At 41.4% G+C, this 19,597-nt stretch overlaps 1 protein-coding gene across 3 annotated transcripts in view; it reads right to left on the bottom strand.

Moving 5' to 3' along the window:
• bsnb (bassoon (presynaptic cytomatrix protein) b) overlaps window positions 1–19,597 on the bottom strand; it is a 106,751-nt gene that overhangs the window by 61,463 nt on the left and 25,691 nt on the right. For all 3 annotated transcript variants that reach the window (XM_033625843.2, XM_033625844.2, XM_033625845.2), the window contains exon 3: window positions 5,426–6,286. In XM_033625843.2, coding sequence (XP_033481734.2) covers window positions 5,426–6,286 — 861 coding nt within the window. The remainder of the gene's footprint in view (window positions 1–5,425; window positions 6,287–19,597) is intronic.

Genomic DNA, 19,597 nt, shown 5'->3' with positions numbered 1-19,597 from the left:
TACCATCCACAATTTTTGACGATGAAACAAAAAAAATTACTGTTCTTATGTGTAACAAACAGATCTGAACTGAACCACACTGCTTGGTAGAAATTAAGCTTGAGGGTTGAACTTCAGAGAGCTTGTTCTTGTTTTGTCCCGTACAATAAATGTAGCCAACTCCTTTAAATTAAAGCTGCATAATTATGTTTTTAAGGAAAAGTACAACCAGCCTATTTGAAGAACAATGAATCCCCTAACATGTATACACAGTTATATAACATATTAAAACAGCATTGATAAAATTCCTAAAATTCAGTTATGCCTTTTGGTCTGGTGTGCCACCCACAGATTTCAGTGGCCCCATCTGGCCACCCCTATGAAAATATTCACGAGACGCCGCTGCAGAAAGAAAGACGGAGCGATCTGAGCGTACCGTAAACTGATTGAGCAGCAGACACTCCAAGAGAAAACATTTTATGTACTATTTGCATCCATACTCTGGGGGGACGTCAATGACACAAGGTTGGTTTTTAATCTCCATGAGAAGTGTAATGGGGGAGGAAACAGTCCCAAAACAAGGACATCTTATTTACTCAGAGCCACACATGACTTTCAGCACTAATTGATGTGAAATATTGTGCAACGTAACAAACAGTTGGCTTCCTCTCACTCATTATCTCTGATTCTCGCTCTCTCCCTCCTCCTCCTCCTCAATCTATCACCTCTTTCCTTTCTCTCCTTCTCCGTTCTACCAGTCCTTCTCACACAGACGCCGGCATTCATCGTCTCATCACAGATTAAAAAGGGTCTGACTACTTTTTTTCCGTATGATACAGCTCAGCCTAATTTGCTCTGAATGAATTACGCAGTGTGTCACTCATCGGGTGACAGAAAATGTATTTTCATGAATATTTCCAGCATTTCTATGATTTCCACAAGCTACAGACCTTATTTAAAAATCCCCCCTAAGTACTGAACAGAACATTTCATTACAGCATGTCAGGTACAAGTCATGCTTTAGGTGTGACACAGTGAGGGCGGTAAACACTTCATATGCAAATGTATGAATTTCAAATTTGTAATTAATTTAGGTCAATTTGTAGGAATTTGTTTTCACTTTTTTCCCCACAGAGCAGCATTGTCTTTTCTCAGTATAAAAACCCTGATCACCGTTATTCAGTGTGGTAAAGAAATAAAATAAAACATGAAAAAGGTGGGCAGAACACTTTTTATAGCAACTGTAGTTTAACCATTTATTGTTCTTTTTTAATGGCTTTAATTACTTTGGCACATACTTAGTAGCTCATTTGCATTTTCTCTCTGTTTGTGTTGTTGCTTTCTATTAGTGGAAGCATTTCCCAAACTGTCATTGAGCCAGGATGACTTTGTTTACTGTAAACTGTTTCTTCTTGTAGCTGAAAAAACAGAGACCTTTAGAGAGATGGGGACATATAATCCAACTGTTTCAGTTTTAACTGATTTTCCCCTTATAAAAAGATCCTCGGCCTTGAATTGAGCCTTGAAGGAGAAGTCTGGTGCTGTTTTTGTTATCGTTTATATTATTGAAACCACAGAAACCAAATCTACTGATATAATTCTAAGAAGTATTGTTTGTCTAGCCAAAGCCTTTTCCTGTTATTCCTTCACAGTTGTCAAAAAACCATTACAACCCCATAAATGAGCCTCAGAGACGCACTGGATGACATATTCCTTCATTACCATGAACATGGGCACTGTCAACCCAATCACCAGAGTAAATGTTGACATTATATGTTTCTGCAAAACACGGATATGTTACATTTGTAGGGTATTATATGGTGCAGTTGCCCCAAACTGGTGGGTTGCGGTCCAAAAGTGGGTCACGGGTCCATTCTGAATGAACCGCAAGTGACTTGAGAACATGTCAAGTCTGTAAAGAACAATGTATTTTGAAGTACAGTTAATTTCCAGCACAGAGCTTTAATTTTGAAGTGCCATTTCCTGCTGTAGAGTAAGTGAATAATGGACAGCTACTTAACAGGAACAGCAAACTAGCTCGATGAAATTGACAAACGCAAGAATGACACTGAGTATATTAAACTGTGTGGACCTTGAACTAATGACTTAGGAGAAATCTGGACCCCGTGGCTGGACCAGTTGGGAACCACTGATGTAGTGGATACACTGAAACGTTACATTTCAACACCACTGTGGTTAACATAATGCAGCAATGTCTTGGTAAAAAAACCAACTGCTTTTCATTGTACTATCCCCGATGGAAAAACAGCAATGGGTCGCTAAAAAACACCAATATTTTGTGGCTAATAGCAGTGATTACTTGCTCAAAAAACAACCGGTTTTGTTGTTTGTCAATCTCAAACAGTGGCGTGCAGCTTAGCAGGAGACACAGCTACGTGTCACACCATCCACCATCCCCTCCACCTCACAATGAAGATTTCAGCTCACATACTACATCATTTTAGAAACACTGATACATATGAAACGTACAAATATAACATTTTCAGTGGTTTGCAGAAATGTATAATCCTAAAGTTTTCTTATGGAGACTGGGGTGGCATTGTTGGTTTTGGTCTTTTCATGGGATTTGTTTATTAAAAAAAATATAGAGAGAATATCATCAGTCTTGTCCTTCAATACATTTCTAGTAATTGGTTGTCACTACCCAATTGTGCAGCCACTGAACACAGATTGAACTCAAGGTTTATAGTCAATCATCCAGATTATACTCTAAGCACACCATATATGTAAAGAAATGATGTACCCGTGACAGAGAGGACAAGACAGAGAAAAGGCCAGAAACTACGAAACAGAAAAGTTTGGAGAGATTAGGAGAGGATGAGGAGAAAGAAAGTGCCAAACAGGCTGTGGAAATCAAGCTGAGAAACCTAGATTCAAAGTACAAAGCCTCACACCATGTCCAAATGGTTCTCACCCACTTTGGAGCCACCAACCAGCCAGCTCACATGGAAGGACAACAAAAACTGTTCACAGGTTTGGAAAGAACGCACCTTATGCAGGATTGAGGCCGTAGCCAGCAGAGCGGAAAACCAACATGCCTAATAACAGAGTCTCTCGTGAAAACAGAGCAACAGCAGTCTGAAAGTTTTTGTAGACTCTCAGCATCTTAGCAGCCAGGCATGAAAGGGACGCCTGACAAACAAATTATCTCTCTGTTTCCATAGCGATCCATGAATGGCCTGTGCTAGTGCCTGTGACAACCAGATGCCTGGGAAGACAAGGCTCGCCCATAAAAAGCCAGTGCTCTGCAGAAAGCCTGTTATTACTGCTATCATTCAATTGGACTTGATTTGCATAATTAAACTCTGTTATTGCCTGGCTCTGGAAGCCACTGCTAGTCTCTGCTCTTACCAACTGGATTCCCACCATGACAGAGGACCAGGGGGCACTTCAGGGAGGAATACACCCTTAGCTGACCCCTCAATGTGACTAATCAATACTAAGATTATCCATTAAATTGAACTTGATAAGGCTCGGTTTTCTGTAGATGGGTCATATATTTCTGAGCAGCTCCGGGGTAGAGTGCACACTGATGAGGTGAGTCACAGCCTGGACTTCTCTCTGCAAACTACATGAAAGGGCCTGACAGAGCAGGTCCTGACTGAGAAACACAGAGAGAGAAAAGAGAAGGAGCTTACGGGCTTACATAAAGCATCGTGTGTACAAGCTGCAGAACCTGCGGCTGGAAAATCCAAATATCAACCTATCTTATGCAGAAATGTTCTTTTCTACAAGTCCTTTGCAGTAATGTACCTCACAATATGGTTTATGGTTCATAAAACTGGGCTGTCTATGCAGTATAAAGATGCAAATAGTTTTGTAATTGGCGCCACATGACCAGAGAAAATGGAGGAGAAATGCTTTGGCATTTGCTTTTGCTCAAGAGGTGGAAAAAAACTAGAACAACCAGAATGCAGTGCGGACCAAAAAGTGGGTCTGGTCCATTTCAGTGCACTGGTGCACCACTTAACATGTAACGATGAGGGTCGCTGAGGCCTTTTAAATGGAGTGATATCTGCCTGCCAGCAGCAACCACGTAGTTGTCATCTGACAAACAAAAACACTGTCAGCCTACAGGGTGAAAGCCACGGTAGCCTTCCTAGTTGACAAATAATTGCCTGCATGGACAGTAATGTTCACAATATGATTTCATGTAAGCCTGAATGATATTCATCAGTTCAGTCTCATCAATCTCCCTTGATATGTTTGTGTTTGTATGATCCATGTGGTCGTGGTGACGTAAACACTGCTCTCACCCCTCAAATTTAGCAGTTTGCCGTTTACGATACCAATCAAATGGTGTGCAGACTCCACCTACTTGGCACACTGCAGGCATAAGCTGCCGTGATAATGGTGTGGACCGAATGCTCCCGCTGGTGGGTGACATAATAGGAGCTTGGCCACAGGAAACAATATGGCGGCTGGTTGGTAACAAACAATCTCAAATCACACTTAAGCGATAAGCTAAAATATGTTTCTAAAAATATTTGAGGCGAGAAATTGACGACACAGTAGCAGAACCTTGGTTCACATGATCTGAGTATTTTCAGCCTCCATTTTTACAGTACAGGAAACAATATGGCACCCACTTCCTGTTCACAAATTCTCCAATTACAGCACAACAGTATACACTGAAATATGTTTCTAAAGACATTTAAGGGAAGAAATAGGGAATGCTGCAACAGAATCCTGGTTTATATTTGATCAGCGCTGCCTAATTTTTCACTTTGATCAGAGTTTGGTTTGAGTTTGAGAGGAAAAGGGTGGGTGTGGGGTCTCTCTCTCAATCCGCTTTTATATTCTTTGTGTCGGTGGTGGTGGGCATACAAAAATGTGGAAGTAAAATCTGTAGTTCAAGCAACAGCCAGCAAGAATCTGCTGAATTCAAACTGGGAGATGAACAGGGAGATCTTGGTGCTGGTAATATGGCAGGAAGTTTACCACAGTTCATTTACACATACTAGCCACACTGTTATGATACAAAGCTGGTTGAAAATTGGTAAAGTATCCCTTTAAATATTTTTGAAAGAATTTATGTATCCCTCTGCGTTTAAGGATGAGGGCAAACAATAATGGATCATTCTTAAAAACTACTGAGAAACAATAAGAACCAGCAGAGACAGACAGAAATGGGACTATGAAGAACCTCAGAGAGAGCAAACAGAGACAATTGTTGGCCAACTGACAGCACCTGAAGCCAAATACTTGATTTATGCACACAAGAGTCCTCTGTCAATTGCAGCTATTCACTCCAGGACCAGGCAGCCACAAATGGATAACAACACAACCCATTTAACTGCACTATGACAAAGCATTTTTCACCCATCAATAAATCATTTCATTTAGCAAATCCATGGTCTTGAAGCTGTTGCAGACACTTTGTTACACGCAACTGAAAGCCAAACAGATCAAATCAGAGTCTTACCTCGACTAGGTGTGGAGTGGGATTGAATCCACACATGTTGCACACTTGTTGGTGGCACTGTGTGCAGGTGTTGTAGTTGGGTTGTTCTGCCGTGTTGCCGATGTTGAGGCTCGTCTTGCAGAGAGGACAACAAGCTTTGGGTTTAGAGGAGTCTGGGGGAGCGTGCTGCTGTTGCTGCTGAGCAGGGCCTCGAGGCCCCTGTTGTGCAGGCTGAGGTCCTGAGGGTTTACCCGCCCCAGGCCCCGGACCAGGAGGTCCTCCTGGTTTAGGGGCTGTTTTGGGGGGCTGTTGTTGGGGTTGAGTAGTCTCAGATATGAGAGTGCTGGCTTGGTTAAGAAGAGAAGCACCAAAGCCAAACAACTTCCCAAAAGTCTGCTCTGGAGGTGGGGGCTGTCGTGAAGGGGAGCTCCCCGCACTGCGAGTCTGGTCCTGGCGAGGGTGCTGGGGTTGGTGGGCGGGGGAGTTGCGAGACAGATCGGGCTGAGACGGGGCCTTGGCCATGCCAGGGAGAGCGACTGCCCCTGGAGGGAGCTTTGCTTGTTGCTGACCTGGGCCAGCTGGACCAGTCTGTTTGGTAGGACCAGGCGCTGGATGAGCCTGTGCTGGAGGGTGAGCCTGTGCTGGAGGGTGAGCCTGCGCTGGAGGGTGAGCCTGCGCTGGAGGGTGAGCCTGCACTGGAGGCTGTGTCTGGGGAGGGGGATGTGTCTGGGATGCAGGCTGAGTCGAAGCATCAGGTTTAAGTTCTGGTTTGGCTGTATGAGAAGGAGAGTGTATCTGCTGCTGACTCTTGGAGCGCGGTGTTGTCATGTCCATCCCCAACGCTCTCTGCATCTGACAGTTCAGACATAGCCACTCTTGAACCTGCAAGAAAAAGATAAAAAAGAAGACCATAAGCCATAGTATCTAATCTTATTCTTTCAGTGTGAATTAAAGACATAAAGTAATCCCTTTCAGTCATTACTTATGACCCACTAGAAGTGTGTGGTGGTGTAGTGTTCAAGTGTGTGTTCAAGATGTTTATGGACGTGTACCCCCACAGCACTCAGGTGAGGTCAGGGCTTTATAAAAAGGTAGCGACCAGGTGCCAGACTGTAAGCAGCAGACATTGAAGAGATATAGCAACATGAAATACCAAATGAGAGTGAATGGGATTTGCTTTTACTGTCACTTTCATTGGTGAGTGTGTTTATAACAGTAACCGACAATCCTGCACAATATACTTTTAAAGAATATTATTAAAGAGGCTTGGTCTAAGGATACAGGTGAAGCGATTTCAGATGAATTACGGGAAAGAGAGTTATAAAGAATTAAAACGTGTTCCATTAATACTGGACTCATTCAGTTTAAAGTCATTCATCGCTTGCAATTCTCCAAGGCCAAATTACACAGAATATTCTCTTCTTTGTCTGCTACATGTGACAAGTGTGAATTAGGTGTGGGGACCTTAGGTTACCTTTTCTGGTCTTGCCCCAAACTAAGGAACTTCTGCGCGGACATTTTTCAATTGTATAGTAACATAAATAGCAAACAGTTAGTACCTGACTGTCTCACTGTGATACTGGTCTGGTCTGATGGAAACACACATTATGAACTGGCGAATAATTTAACTGCTTTCCCTCTAACTGGCAGTGTGTTTTTGTTTATTCTATAATTTCTTATCACTATTATCATTATCACTGCTATTTTTATTCTTTCGTTGTTGTCTTTTTCTTTTTTTCTGTCCTGAATTTCTTATGCCCATGTTTGTGTATTGTTAAACTCAGAAATAAAAGCTATTAAAAAAAAAGAAGAAATGTTTAGACATACTGGGAAATATGTTTCATGCTCAGTTAGATGAGTAGAAGATTCTGTATGTTACGCCAAGCTAACCTGCAGCCTTATATTTAGCATATAAACACAAGAAAGGTACCCTCTAATGTAACTGCAAGAAAGCAAATTAATTCTCACAATAAAAAGGTTTAACTGAGATGGCTTTTATAGATAATAAAACAATGAAATGAGTCAAGATATCTTAAAAAAGAAGATTGGTTGTTTGCGTCCTCTCCCTGCATTCCCCTGGGTTTACTCGATGCTCCACTTTCTTTCCACTGTCCAAAGAGATTCAAGTAACATGAACCAAAAAGTCTAAACTGCCTATGGGTGTGAATGTGAACATGAGTGTGTTGGTCTGTTTATGTGACTGACTGGCTCCCTTCCCTTCCCCTCATCCAATGCATGCTGGGATAGCCTCCAGCCTGCTCTGAATAGGAAACATTGTGCATGGAAATTGATTGAATGAAAGAATAATTGTGAATGATGTGAAATATCATTGAGGAAGGATTTAAGCGTCCCCGTGCCGCTGCATGGACTTTTATTGGTAAACATCATTTACCCACAAACAAATGTGTATGAAATAAATGTGACAGACGGGATGAACTCTGGGCCTCTTCAATAAATCATGGCTGCCCCTGATTTTGTATCTTCGCCACCGTCTTTTCTCTTGCCTTTTTTCTTTCTCTTACTTTCCCGCTCATTGCACAACATGTTCCCTTTCTCATTAAAATCCTCCCACCATTCTCCTCTTGTTCCTCCTGCTGTTGTCATTTCCTTTATGTCTTTGCTTCTCCTATCTTCTGCTGCGTATAGGCACATAAGAAGGTGAAAGTCAGGAAGAGGCCCTGGTGATGGCACATGGCCATACGTGGTAATTGGCATCCCGGTGCTTTGACAGCTGCCACACTATTGTAACTGTCTTGGATTCGTGGTCATTACATAATGCCTTAATGCATTATAGATGCACTCGGAGAAAGGTTGTGTGAGGGTAGGGGCTGGGTTGGAGGTGTGGGGCACAAAGGGCAAGGTGGGAGGCCTGGCCGCCGGCTTTTTCTCTCTATACCTTTGGGTAAAAAAACAAATCCCTTTCAACCTGTAAAGGTGGATTCATAAAGATTTTGGTTCGACTTCAGCTGACAGTTTTTAGTACTCTGGGAGCTGCTGAAGCGAGGACTGAAAATGCAGGAAGATCTCTTCACTTCTGCTGTGGAATCAAATGTCTCTGCAAGCCTGTGGCCACGGGAGACCGATTCACACAGAAGCTCACAAACAGCACATACACAAACACACAGTCTATGAGTTACTATGTATTCCACAGTTTATGTGCATAATGTGGTCCTAATAAGATTTTTGAGTATTCTTATAAGACCTGTATTTTGCAGTTTATTAGATTTGCTCAAACCGTTGCCTATGAAGTGCAATTTAATACTACAATAGTATTTCACCAACAACAAGACCACCAAATTTTACTCTTATTTATATGATCCAAACTTCACGATGACTGTATAATATTACAGTGTAAATGGTTGCAGCAAGCACATCATGCTGCTTAAATAACCCACTTATAGTAATCAAGGACCCCGCTTACAACGTTCAATTTAAGTCTTTTCACACATGAGAACATGTGGATCTCGAATTACCGTCCTGCTGGTGTATGCCTCCGCCAACCAGTCAAGTTACAGTTTACATCCATGCCTGTCTAGACTCATATGTAGCCATGACACTAGACATTACTTCAAATGTTGATGCTTCTGCAAAGGAGCTACAATTCTAAAACATAGATGCTTCACACACATCTTCAACCCGACAGCACAGAAGATCAATCAGCACAGTTTCAAGATGGACACCCAAGATTAGTGTGACTAGTTCAGTATCTGACCAAATGTCACCCCTTCTGTTCCCGAGATATGACACTGAGTAATGGCAAGGAAAGTGTTTTCTGCAGAATATTATGATGTCACAGTGGAGCTGACCTTTGACCTTTTGGATATAAATGTGCTTATAATTATACCATTCTCATATGGCTGAGCATCCTGTCTGTCTTCCCCACGTGAAGGCCTCCGACTGACATAACCACTTGCATAACATTGTTGCCAGTCACCAATACTATCTAACGTTAGCATTTATGTTATATTATAAAACTCATCAGTCATCACTGACCCCGGATAAGTTTCAAAACTCCGGGGTTGTGTTTGACTGTGTAGGTCAGGTTATGTTTAGTTTGCTTCTAATATAACATGTAACGTTATATGACAACACAGCATCCAGTTGCTAATGGCTAACGTTAGCCTACTGTAGCGTAGCCTCTGAAACATTAACGTTATGTTTCTTGTGCGTTTCCACTTACTAGTAACATTATCGCTACTATCTAACGTTAGCACTGTAACCTTATTCTAAAACTCATCAGTCATCACTGACTGAGTTTGAGTTATAAAACTCCGGGGTTGTGTTTGACTGTGCAGGACAGGTAACGTTATGTTTAGTTATGTTCAGTAGCGTTACCTTGCCAACGCCTACGTCTATCATAGACGTAATGAGGACGTAATGGAGGAGGGGGGAGTAGGCCTTTGGAGGGAGGTGGGAGTTGTGGATGTTCAAATTTTTTCTAAGTGCTGTGAGAAATGCAAGAGACGGACGGATTGAAAATCTGAAAACATAATGCCTCCGGCCATAGCTGTCGCCAGCGCGGAGACATAAAAAATTCAAAACCACAGAAAGTCCAATTGTTATATTATACTCCCATGATATCTTGCCTCGCTGTAATCTGTATGTGTCCTGCTGGCTACCTGAGGCCGGTGCTGCTACTTGCACACTGAAATCATGACAGGAAACAGAAAGTAATTTTCTCTGAATGAAAACGTATTCCCCTCGAAGCTTATGATCAGGTCCACAAGGAATCTGTGGCCACAGAATTTTGACAATACCTCAAATAAAATAAAAAAATACTCAGCTAAATTCTGCAGATTTTCATTCTTGATCACAGCTGAAAACGATAAATGAAAATACGCAAATTCTGTTTCGGCCTGTTTATGACAAAAAAAGAAGTGACATGCAAACATGGTGTTCCTCAGACTGTCTTGTGTAATCTACTGTAACAGCAAGAAGCAGTCATGGCTGCCAGAGATGGAGGCAGAAGACGAATGCACATAGGTTGAAGCTGCCCTCGTCAAGTGGATTGAGACTGTCTGGTCTTGTTATGCCCCCTTGCCAATGAGAAATAAAGAAAAAAATACTACTAAATATCCACTCACAGTGATCAATTTAACCCAGACAGATGTGGTCACTGTAAGAGGTTTCCACTTCACCACTATAAAGTATTGATGATTAGTTTCAAGTGAAAGTAATACTTTAATATCTAATGGTCCTCTAAATATCTTTGGCTCTTGTATTTGTTATTGTACACTGATTACATGCTGAATCGTTCTCATGTAATAACTTGTAACTGTTGTTTTACATGTGAGGGTTTTAATTACAGAAGCTTATTGACTGCCTGAGCCTTGTTCCATGTATTATCTGTTAAAGCACTTCACACAAGGTAACAGGGTAGTAGTCACTTCACAGTTTAGCTACCGTGGTATGAGTCACTGAACCTAAAGTGTAGTATTGCTCCACATATTTCCAAACGCTGACTCACTGCTGTGCTTTGACTTTGAGTTGAACAAGAAACTCTGCTTAAACAGGAACTTAACCCTGGCTGATAACACCTAATTTTGCCGTGGCCTGATAATCAGACTAAACTGCCACTTCGTTTCACTTCATTACTCATTAATAATTATTCGCCATTTGAATGACTGGGAAAATCGAGATAATAATTCAGAAGTCTGGAACCACACTAATTTCACCAGCCTCCAGTGGAAAAAGTTCTTGATGAAGTGATATATCATGTACTTGGTGTGTTCAGTGTGCCCTGACATTACCATTAGATGTTGCTACATGTGCAATAGACCACATGTGCAACCACACTAGTATAATCAGAATACAGGCTAGGTAGTATCACCGCATTATGGTATACCAGGGTATTTAGAAATCTGGAAGGTAGGAGTTCAGTTCTCTCCTCTTTCTAAATATTAAACTGATACAGAGATGCTGTATTCAGGTGATGCAGGTTACGGCACGCAGCACCAGAGGTCAGTCTCTATTGGTAGAACAGCAGCTGAGATGAGAAAGATGCCAACTGCAGGTGATGGGGATAACGTTACAGGACTATTAAAAAGCCAGTCGACAATGGCAGAGAGAGACAGTGGGGAAAACAGCATGTAGAGCCAGTATATTTTCACAGCTAACTCTGTGAATTAAAGCTGGACTAGGCAATTTGATTTTGGCTTCATTGTGCAAAAATCCCATTATAAACTTTGAGTATATTGTAATTCAAGTGGTCTGAGAGAACACTAGACCTCTGCACCTCCTCTTGACTCTGCTTTCAGGCTTTAGAAATCTAGACAGTGAGGGGAGACTTTCAGAGAGAGCACGTTCCTATTGGCTGGTCTGAAAATGCAGATGAGTGTGCATCTTGCTTTGGTAAAAGTTTGATTCAATGTTGGAGAGTCCTGCAGAGAAGGTTACTATTCTAGCATTGGTTACAACTGTCTACACCGCAAAGCAACAGAAAAAGGGAAGATGGACTTATTAAAAAGAGAGTCTGACAATAAACAAAATAAAACGTGTCAATAGAGAGAAATCGAGAAAATGTTGCTAGTAGTTTAGCACTCTGCTAACTGGAGCAGAAGGCTCACAGTTGTGCCTTCAAGTTCACATTTATGTAGCTAACGATGACAAGAGCCTCGAACCACAGTGTGTCCTCCACCTCACTCCCTGCTGCTATGGTACACCTCACCGTGAAGAGAGCGGGCAGCAGCTCCAGTCAGAGAATTGGACAGCCCGGACTCCACGCCGGATCAGCAAACTTTCTGTTGCTGCTGTTACACCAACCCGGGCTCACTCTAAAGTAGTCAAAATCTGGTGCTTCATTAGTGATTTCCAGTGTCTGACACCAACAAAAAAAGCTGTTCTTTTACAATGGCATGATATGCAGTTATAGTTTAATGGCGTCTCAGGGGGAAACGTGGCGGAACAAAAATGAAAGTTAAGACGGCGACCACAGACTTTCATCCGGGAGGCTGTTTTTTTCGCTTCCCGTTAGATTATAAAGCCAAACCTTGTTCTTTTATCCTAAACCCAACCACTCATGCATGTGTTGGCAAAACGTAACCACATGCGTTTGTTGTTGAAGGCAAAAAACATCAATTTGGGGTATTGTACCGATGTAGTGGGTTTATTTTGAAGAAGCTGTATGCTGATGGTAAATTTCCTGTGAAAACAGAAGTGTATTTTGAAAAAAGACAATTCATGTAACTGGCAGAACTTGACATGTCGTCCTAGAACGTCAGCAACCAACGCACCAAGGGTACCTAGCATATTGTATCTGCATCTGTATCTAAACAGAGAGGGAGAAAGAGCAGGGCAAGGAGGAGCTGAGTAAATGAGCTGCAGGCAACTTTACGATGAAAAATACGATTAAATAAATCTATGTATGGGAAACACTGGGTTACTGTATGAAGCACATGCATATCCGGTAGTCGTCTGGTGGGAGGGGCTTAGGACAGAGAGGGGAGAGCTGCAGGATGAGGACTTCTGTCTACCCCAGGCTTTAAGGGTTTATTTGGACCAAACCAGAGTTGATGATTGTTGGAACAATGGAAAAACTAACTGGGAATGTTTTGGTGAGTTTTATTTTGTTGCTGAGTTTAAATGAATGAAGTTTTATGATGAGTTAATAAGGCAATTACAATAGTTCTGGTTCGGTGAAAAAGAGAAACTTGAATACAGAGGGTGCATGGTTGTATTTTTCTGTTTAATAACAAAAATGGGCGTAACAATATTTCTTTTCTTGACATTTCAACTTGTGGAACATGGAGAATTTGTTGCTTGAATTCCCATCTGAAACTACGGTGGGGTGGGGCGCTATAATTCTTCTACTACCAGCGGTGCAGCTTTTACAATTTTTTTAAACATAAATACTGCCATATACCGCATACCCTTGTGAAATGCCAGGGAGGTTTGAAGGCATGAAAAATAGATGCCATCAGACCCTAAAGTACAGTAACCTTTTTGGACAGCCAGACTCTTTCTCCTGCAGCCAAACCACAACTAAACCTGATGCTTGGATTCGACCTGCACCCCGACACAGACCCCTCCTCAGAGGCAGCCTCCAGCACAGGCTCACACTGCAGCACAGGCTCATCCAGCGCCTGGTGCTACCAAACAGTCTGGTCCAGCTGGCCCAGGTCAGTAACATCCAAAGCACCCTCCAGGGGCAATCGCTTAAGGCATCTTCCCAGACTGATCTGCCCTGCAGCTTTTCATTCAAAAGTGCATTGTCCACTGCTTTAAAATGTTTAGTAACCACTCCACCTGCCTTCAAGTATTTCTCAGTCTGTGTCCGAGGCACTCATTCAGTCGGTCAGTCATTCAGTAAGTCACAGGCTCAGCAGCATCTTAGCCTTGCACCTGGCCCCCTGCAAATCCCCAGTATAAAGAGTGATAAGGCCATGGTTTTCACTGTCAATCAGGCAAGCTGAGAAGCCTGGAGCAGAGCTGAACCCTGGGGACAGTCAGAGTAATGTGGACAGTGGAATAAGCACAACACTGGAGCAAAACAACACCATCCAACACTCGACACGAGTGGGAACTCCTCTTTCCATCGTTATGACTGTCCTTGTTTTTTTTTTTCTTTGCAAATTACAGTTGGGATAATCATATTAAACCCATTGAGGGAAAAAAACAAACCGGAAAAACAAAGAAAGCAACTGCAGGGAGGGCGAGCAGCTATTTATCAATTTCATCGTGTCTCTGCTTGCCTCCACCTCATCTCTCCATCTCATTCCTCTCTGCGTCCCCTTGTTATGAGGCAATCATGTGGATCTTTATGAAATCTGATCTGTATCAGCAGAAAACAAGCGCACTGCACACTGCACACTGTCTCCTGCCCTCCTTCTCGATCAGCTCTCTGTTGCAACCCTCCATCTTGTTCTCCTTCACCCATCTTTATTTCTCCTTCTTATCTGCATCTCTCGGATCACACCACTCCCTCTAACTCTCTTCCTCCATCTCCATCTCTAGTATACATTTTTGATGGCTCTCATCCGGCCTTGCTTTCATACATGGATCCAGTTCCTGCCTTAGCTTGCTAAACGTGCGTGTTTGTGTGTGTGTAAATGTGTTTGTGTGTGTACAATGTTATGATGCACGTCAGAGGTCATAGGCTGGAACAGGAGCCCACAGTTCTGCAAGAACTCTGCCAACAGGATGCTCGAGCAACGTGGCTTCATGACGAACAACGACGTGCTGCCAGAAATAGAACCTTTTAGCAACAAGGGCCCACAGAGACTTGGATATGGATCAAATAATGAGAGCAAAGCATGCTTGGCAACACACACACATATTTACATGTTATGCTGATTTGGCTAAGATCTGATACTCTTTACCGTATCAACTACGGCTCCAGCTAACAATTATTTTTAATGATCGATTCATTTGGAGATTATTTTCTGTTCTTGCTGTAAAATGTCAGGGAAAAGTGAAAAAACACACCTAACACAATCACAGTTTCCTGAAGCCCAACCTGACCTTAGCTTATCTTCTTTTGTTCAAACAAAAGTCCAAAACTCAAAGATATTCAGGTAATTATCAAAGAAAAGCAACATTTTTATACATTTAATAAACTGTAACTAGAAAAATCAAGACATTTATGCTTAGTATATGAATGAATAATTGATCATCGAAACAGCTGGCAATTAATTTTCTATCAACTCACTAATCAATTCAACTCTAATATCAACTAAAATGGGTGCAATAGTAGAACCATCTTGAATTCCTATGAAGCTCAACATTACTGATAGTAAGAACTGTAGAGATGTGCAGAGCTAAGTCCTACAACGCAGAAATCAGTTAGCATTTTTGTACTTTCGGTTCCCTCATCTCAAAGTCAGTGGTTTTTTTGTACCTTAATCCTAACCCTGAAATAAGGTCTGTGGGTAACACAAGCTTAAAAGGCTTTCACGTTTTGTTCTACAAAATAAAATGCGTCAGTAAATATCCCTCTTGTGGATTTTGAAGCTTTCATGTCTTAAAAAAGGTGGTTGCTAACAAGTCACGAAATGAGACTACACAGCTCACGTCAACCACAGCTTCAAAACCTTGCTGTGGTGATGACTGCGACTGTGTTGTAGTTTGTTCACAAAAAAAATCTCATCCCAGCACCACTCTTTAAGGGTCAGTGTCTTAATCAGAAGTGGAATTTGAGGAATTCTGAGCAAACACATTTTACCCACGTTGATGTTAAGGCTGAAGTTCAAAGGTTTTTTTGTTTTTTTTTTTAACAAAAGTAGAGATTGAAACATTTAAAATTGCATGGCAGCTGAAGAAAACCCTATGTGCTCATGAAGATCATGAAATATGATCAAGAGCTGCAGTTTCCAAGGTCAAGATCTTGACATGAATTTATCAAATCTGATGCATTACCAGAGTTTATACTGGCTAAAAGTATAGAGCAACTAAAATACTAAAATGCTTAGAGGCCTCTTTCACAGAATACAATGTGGCTGCTTCAGTTTTAGGATCCTGGTATTGTGCATGCTGGCTTACTGTCACACTGTCATACTTTATAACAAAAATTAAAGATAGGCTTTGCAGGACTTTCCTAAAAAACAATGACTCAGACTTATACAGAAGTAATCTCTCTCAAACATCACTATGACCTGCTAGAAGTGTGAGGCGGTGGATTTTTCTGCAAAGACTCTGCCGTCTACCTGCATTTTCTTATATTCTGTGTTCAGGACATTTATGGGCGTGTATCCCCACAGTGCTCAGGTGATGTCAGGACTTTATAAAAAGGTAGCGACCAGGTGCCAGACTGTAAGCAGCAGGTATCCAAGAGACACTGCAAATATAGCAAGGCAAGGCGCCAAACAAAACTGAGTCTGGGGCTGGCTTTTACTTTCACTTCTGCTGGTGAGCATATGTACAAACAGTAACACATGCATAGTATACCTTTAATGTTAGAGTCTGCACTGACAGAATTCTGCCAACACCTTTACAGATTTTCCTCAGGTTAAAATAAAAAGGAAAAGGTATCTTAAAGGAATATTGTTTATCACATTACAAGTAAAAACAGCATATTTTCATTCTGGATCACTGCTGAAAACTGGAAAATAAAAACGACCAATTTAGTTTGGGTCTGGTTTTATGCAACACCTGTGCCTTTCCTACTATGACTAGTCTGCTATGAAAAAGGCCTATTACTAGTAACATCAACTATCCTTCAGAATGTAGATTAACTCCTCATACTCAAGGGCATTTTATTGCTAATTCTTGTATGTATTTAGTTTGGTAACATTTTAAATGCAGTCTTGTTAACCCTAACAGAGGGATTTTGCTACCTTTCCTTACAGGCCCATCAAATCTGTAGTTTTTTAACTGCATACACTTTAGGGATATTTACAGAGTTTGAGCTTTAGACAGAAAAACTGCATTGTATGTATTTTTTAACTGATCATAATTAAAAATATCAGTGAGTTAACTCCCATGTCACAGCATCAGAAAACGTCAACACAGATGTAGATGAGTCACTCTGTGCATTACAGTAAAATGCCTGTCAATTAATTAATCTGATGGCACATTTCAAATCTGTATTTTGATATTTGATGGTGGGGCACAACCCTTGTTTACACGTGGATCACAGATTGTAGCTTTAAGTAAAAGATCTGAGTATTTTTCCAGCACAGACCCGAACAACATCCCTGTGACCACAGGATGATCCTAAAAGTGTGAAGAGCAAAAGAAAACAGTAATGACAGCTGAGAAGAGAGGTAGAAGGCATCTTTACACACACACACACACACACACACACACACACACACACACACACACACACACACACACACTCGCACTCACACATGTTAGAAGATGTAAGACTGCATACATCACACAGGTGCACAGAGTTACCCACTTTCTCTTCTCCGGTTTGCGTTTGTTGAAAGGAGTGAGACATCATGCGCTCCATCATTCCCCAGGAAAGCTGGGTAAAGAACACGCTCCGAGACAGAATCAAACTTCAACCGAACAAGAACGCAGACAAAGGAGGAAGCTCTGTCTTTGGGATCACAATGCGGTATCACCATGCAGTACGTACAGCAGCTGAGCACTGCAGTTTGGGGATCAGGATGCTTGGAATGCAGCGGTTTATCAATTCCTTGCAAATTGGGCCAAAAGACATTGAAATTCCTCCCAGTGCCTCTCTCTTTCTCTCCCCCTCTCCCTCTCCTTCTCCCTGTCAATTTGTCTCTTTCTGCCTCTGCTCACCCAGTCAGTGCTACAAACAACTACACAAGTACAATCTCAATAAAGCACATCTGGTTTACTCGTAAACACTGCTGAGCAGGGAGCGACGTTCATAAAAAGAAAGTAAGACCAGAAGGAATTATGAGTGGTTGTGGGAAAATCACTGTTCAATTTCTATTCATGCTGTTTGTTAAGTGCATAGAAATAGTTGAGTGTCTTCAGCAGGAGTGCTGGTGCAGTGTCAGGCTCAGCGGGGAGCTGCAGTTTTACTGAGGATGCTGGAATGTAGTGCAGAGCAGTACTGTTTAGCATTATATCTTGATATATAGTACAGGAGATGGACACAATGTAATGAACACCTGGTGTGATGTCGCTGCAAAAGATCTGCTGCTGCCTTTGTGAAGCTTTCAATACTCGATTTTGTGTTGAGACTGTGACACAGATTCTGCTCTGCTGTTGCTCTGCTCTGCAATTTATGCTGTGGTTAACTTGAAGTGTAGCTTTGTAAAGTATTGTGTTCATTTCACAATAATGACCTGCTCGCTGTACATTAACCCGCTTATTGCACAGCTTCTTACTAAAGAAATCAATAATTTGGCATTAAGTATTAATTTAAAAATGATTTTATTGATTAAAAATTGATTTTATTGCTTACTAAGCATCTATGATCAGGCAACGTGATCTCACCCCTACTCCGGGGGAAGCGTTTTCCGTCGTATCTTGACACAGGAGGTTGACAGATCTTGATGCAGTTTTAGGCAACAAAACCACCTGGTTAGGGTTAGGAAAAGACTGTGGTTGATGGCCACAGTCTGTTTTTCAGAAAAATGCCATAAGTGACCAGTCAGCCTCAAGTAGACAACAAAGCTGTGTTCTAACTTATATTGCAGCAGTGCCTGGATAGTGTGACGTGTGTGGTTATGCTGCTGCTGTGGTCCTGCCAGATGCCTCCTGTTGATTCTGTTATCATTACTCATACTTCTACTGTTATTATATACATATGATTATTGTCACATATGTATACTATCAGATATTAATATTTACTTTCAACATATTGTCCCACAATAGCCAGAATTATACTCTCTGTCTCTCTCTCTCTCTCTCTGTCTCTCTTTCTGTCTCATTGTGTCATACAGATTACCGTTAATTTATTATGTTGATCTGTTCTGTACGACATCTATTGCACGTCTGTCCGTCCTGGAAGAGGGAAGAGGGATCCCTCCTCAATTGCCCTTCCTGAGGTTTCTACCATTTTTTCCCCGTTAAAGGGTTTTTTGGGGAGTTTTTCCTTATCCGCTGTGAGGGTCCTAAGGACAGAGGGATGTCGTATGCTGTAAAGCCCTGTGAGGCAAATTGTGATTTGTGATATTGGGCTTTATAAATAAAATTGATTGATTGATTGATTGATTGATACTAATGTTGGATAAAAGATAACAAAATAGTAATTACATACCACCACAAATTGTAAATATTAACATCACCATGTTTGTGTGACCCAGTCTCAATAACAAAAACTGAATTCATAAGCTTTAGGAGAGTGCTATTAAAGGTAGTTTTGTATTGTATTGCATTAGATTGTGTTTTTGTTCACCTATTATACAGGATATTGTTTTTGTGGTCTGATTAGAATAAATAAAGTAAAAGAAAATGCTGCATAGTGCAGTCCTAATTGTCTGTGGAATTTTCAAGAGTGTAGGAAGCCTACAAAGGAGTGAAATAAGTGTGTGACATAAAAGAATAAAGATGCTTTAAATGCCTAGTGCAAAAGCTCGTCCCAACCTGAAGCACTGGCAGAATAAAGAGACACATATCACTTCAATACATCTCACAAGGTGCAAAAGTGATACTGCTGTGTTGATATACACGTAATGTGTGCCATATACAGTTAGGTAGGTTAATTTATTGCTGCAATCGAAATAACAAATCACCGTGTTGAGCTTTCAGTGTGTTTACCCTGTTGTATTGTGTTACAGGAGCGAGGTTAGAAAAATCGACCAAAAAGAAAACAGCACCATCTAAATC

Source organism: Epinephelus lanceolatus, chromosome 1 (genome assembly GCF_041903045.1).
Source record: "Epinephelus lanceolatus isolate andai-2023 chromosome 1, ASM4190304v1, whole genome shotgun sequence".
Lineage (NCBI taxonomy): Eukaryota > Metazoa > Chordata > Actinopteri > Perciformes > Serranidae > Epinephelus > Epinephelus lanceolatus.
This window is presented reverse-complemented; position numbering and strand designations above follow the sequence as displayed.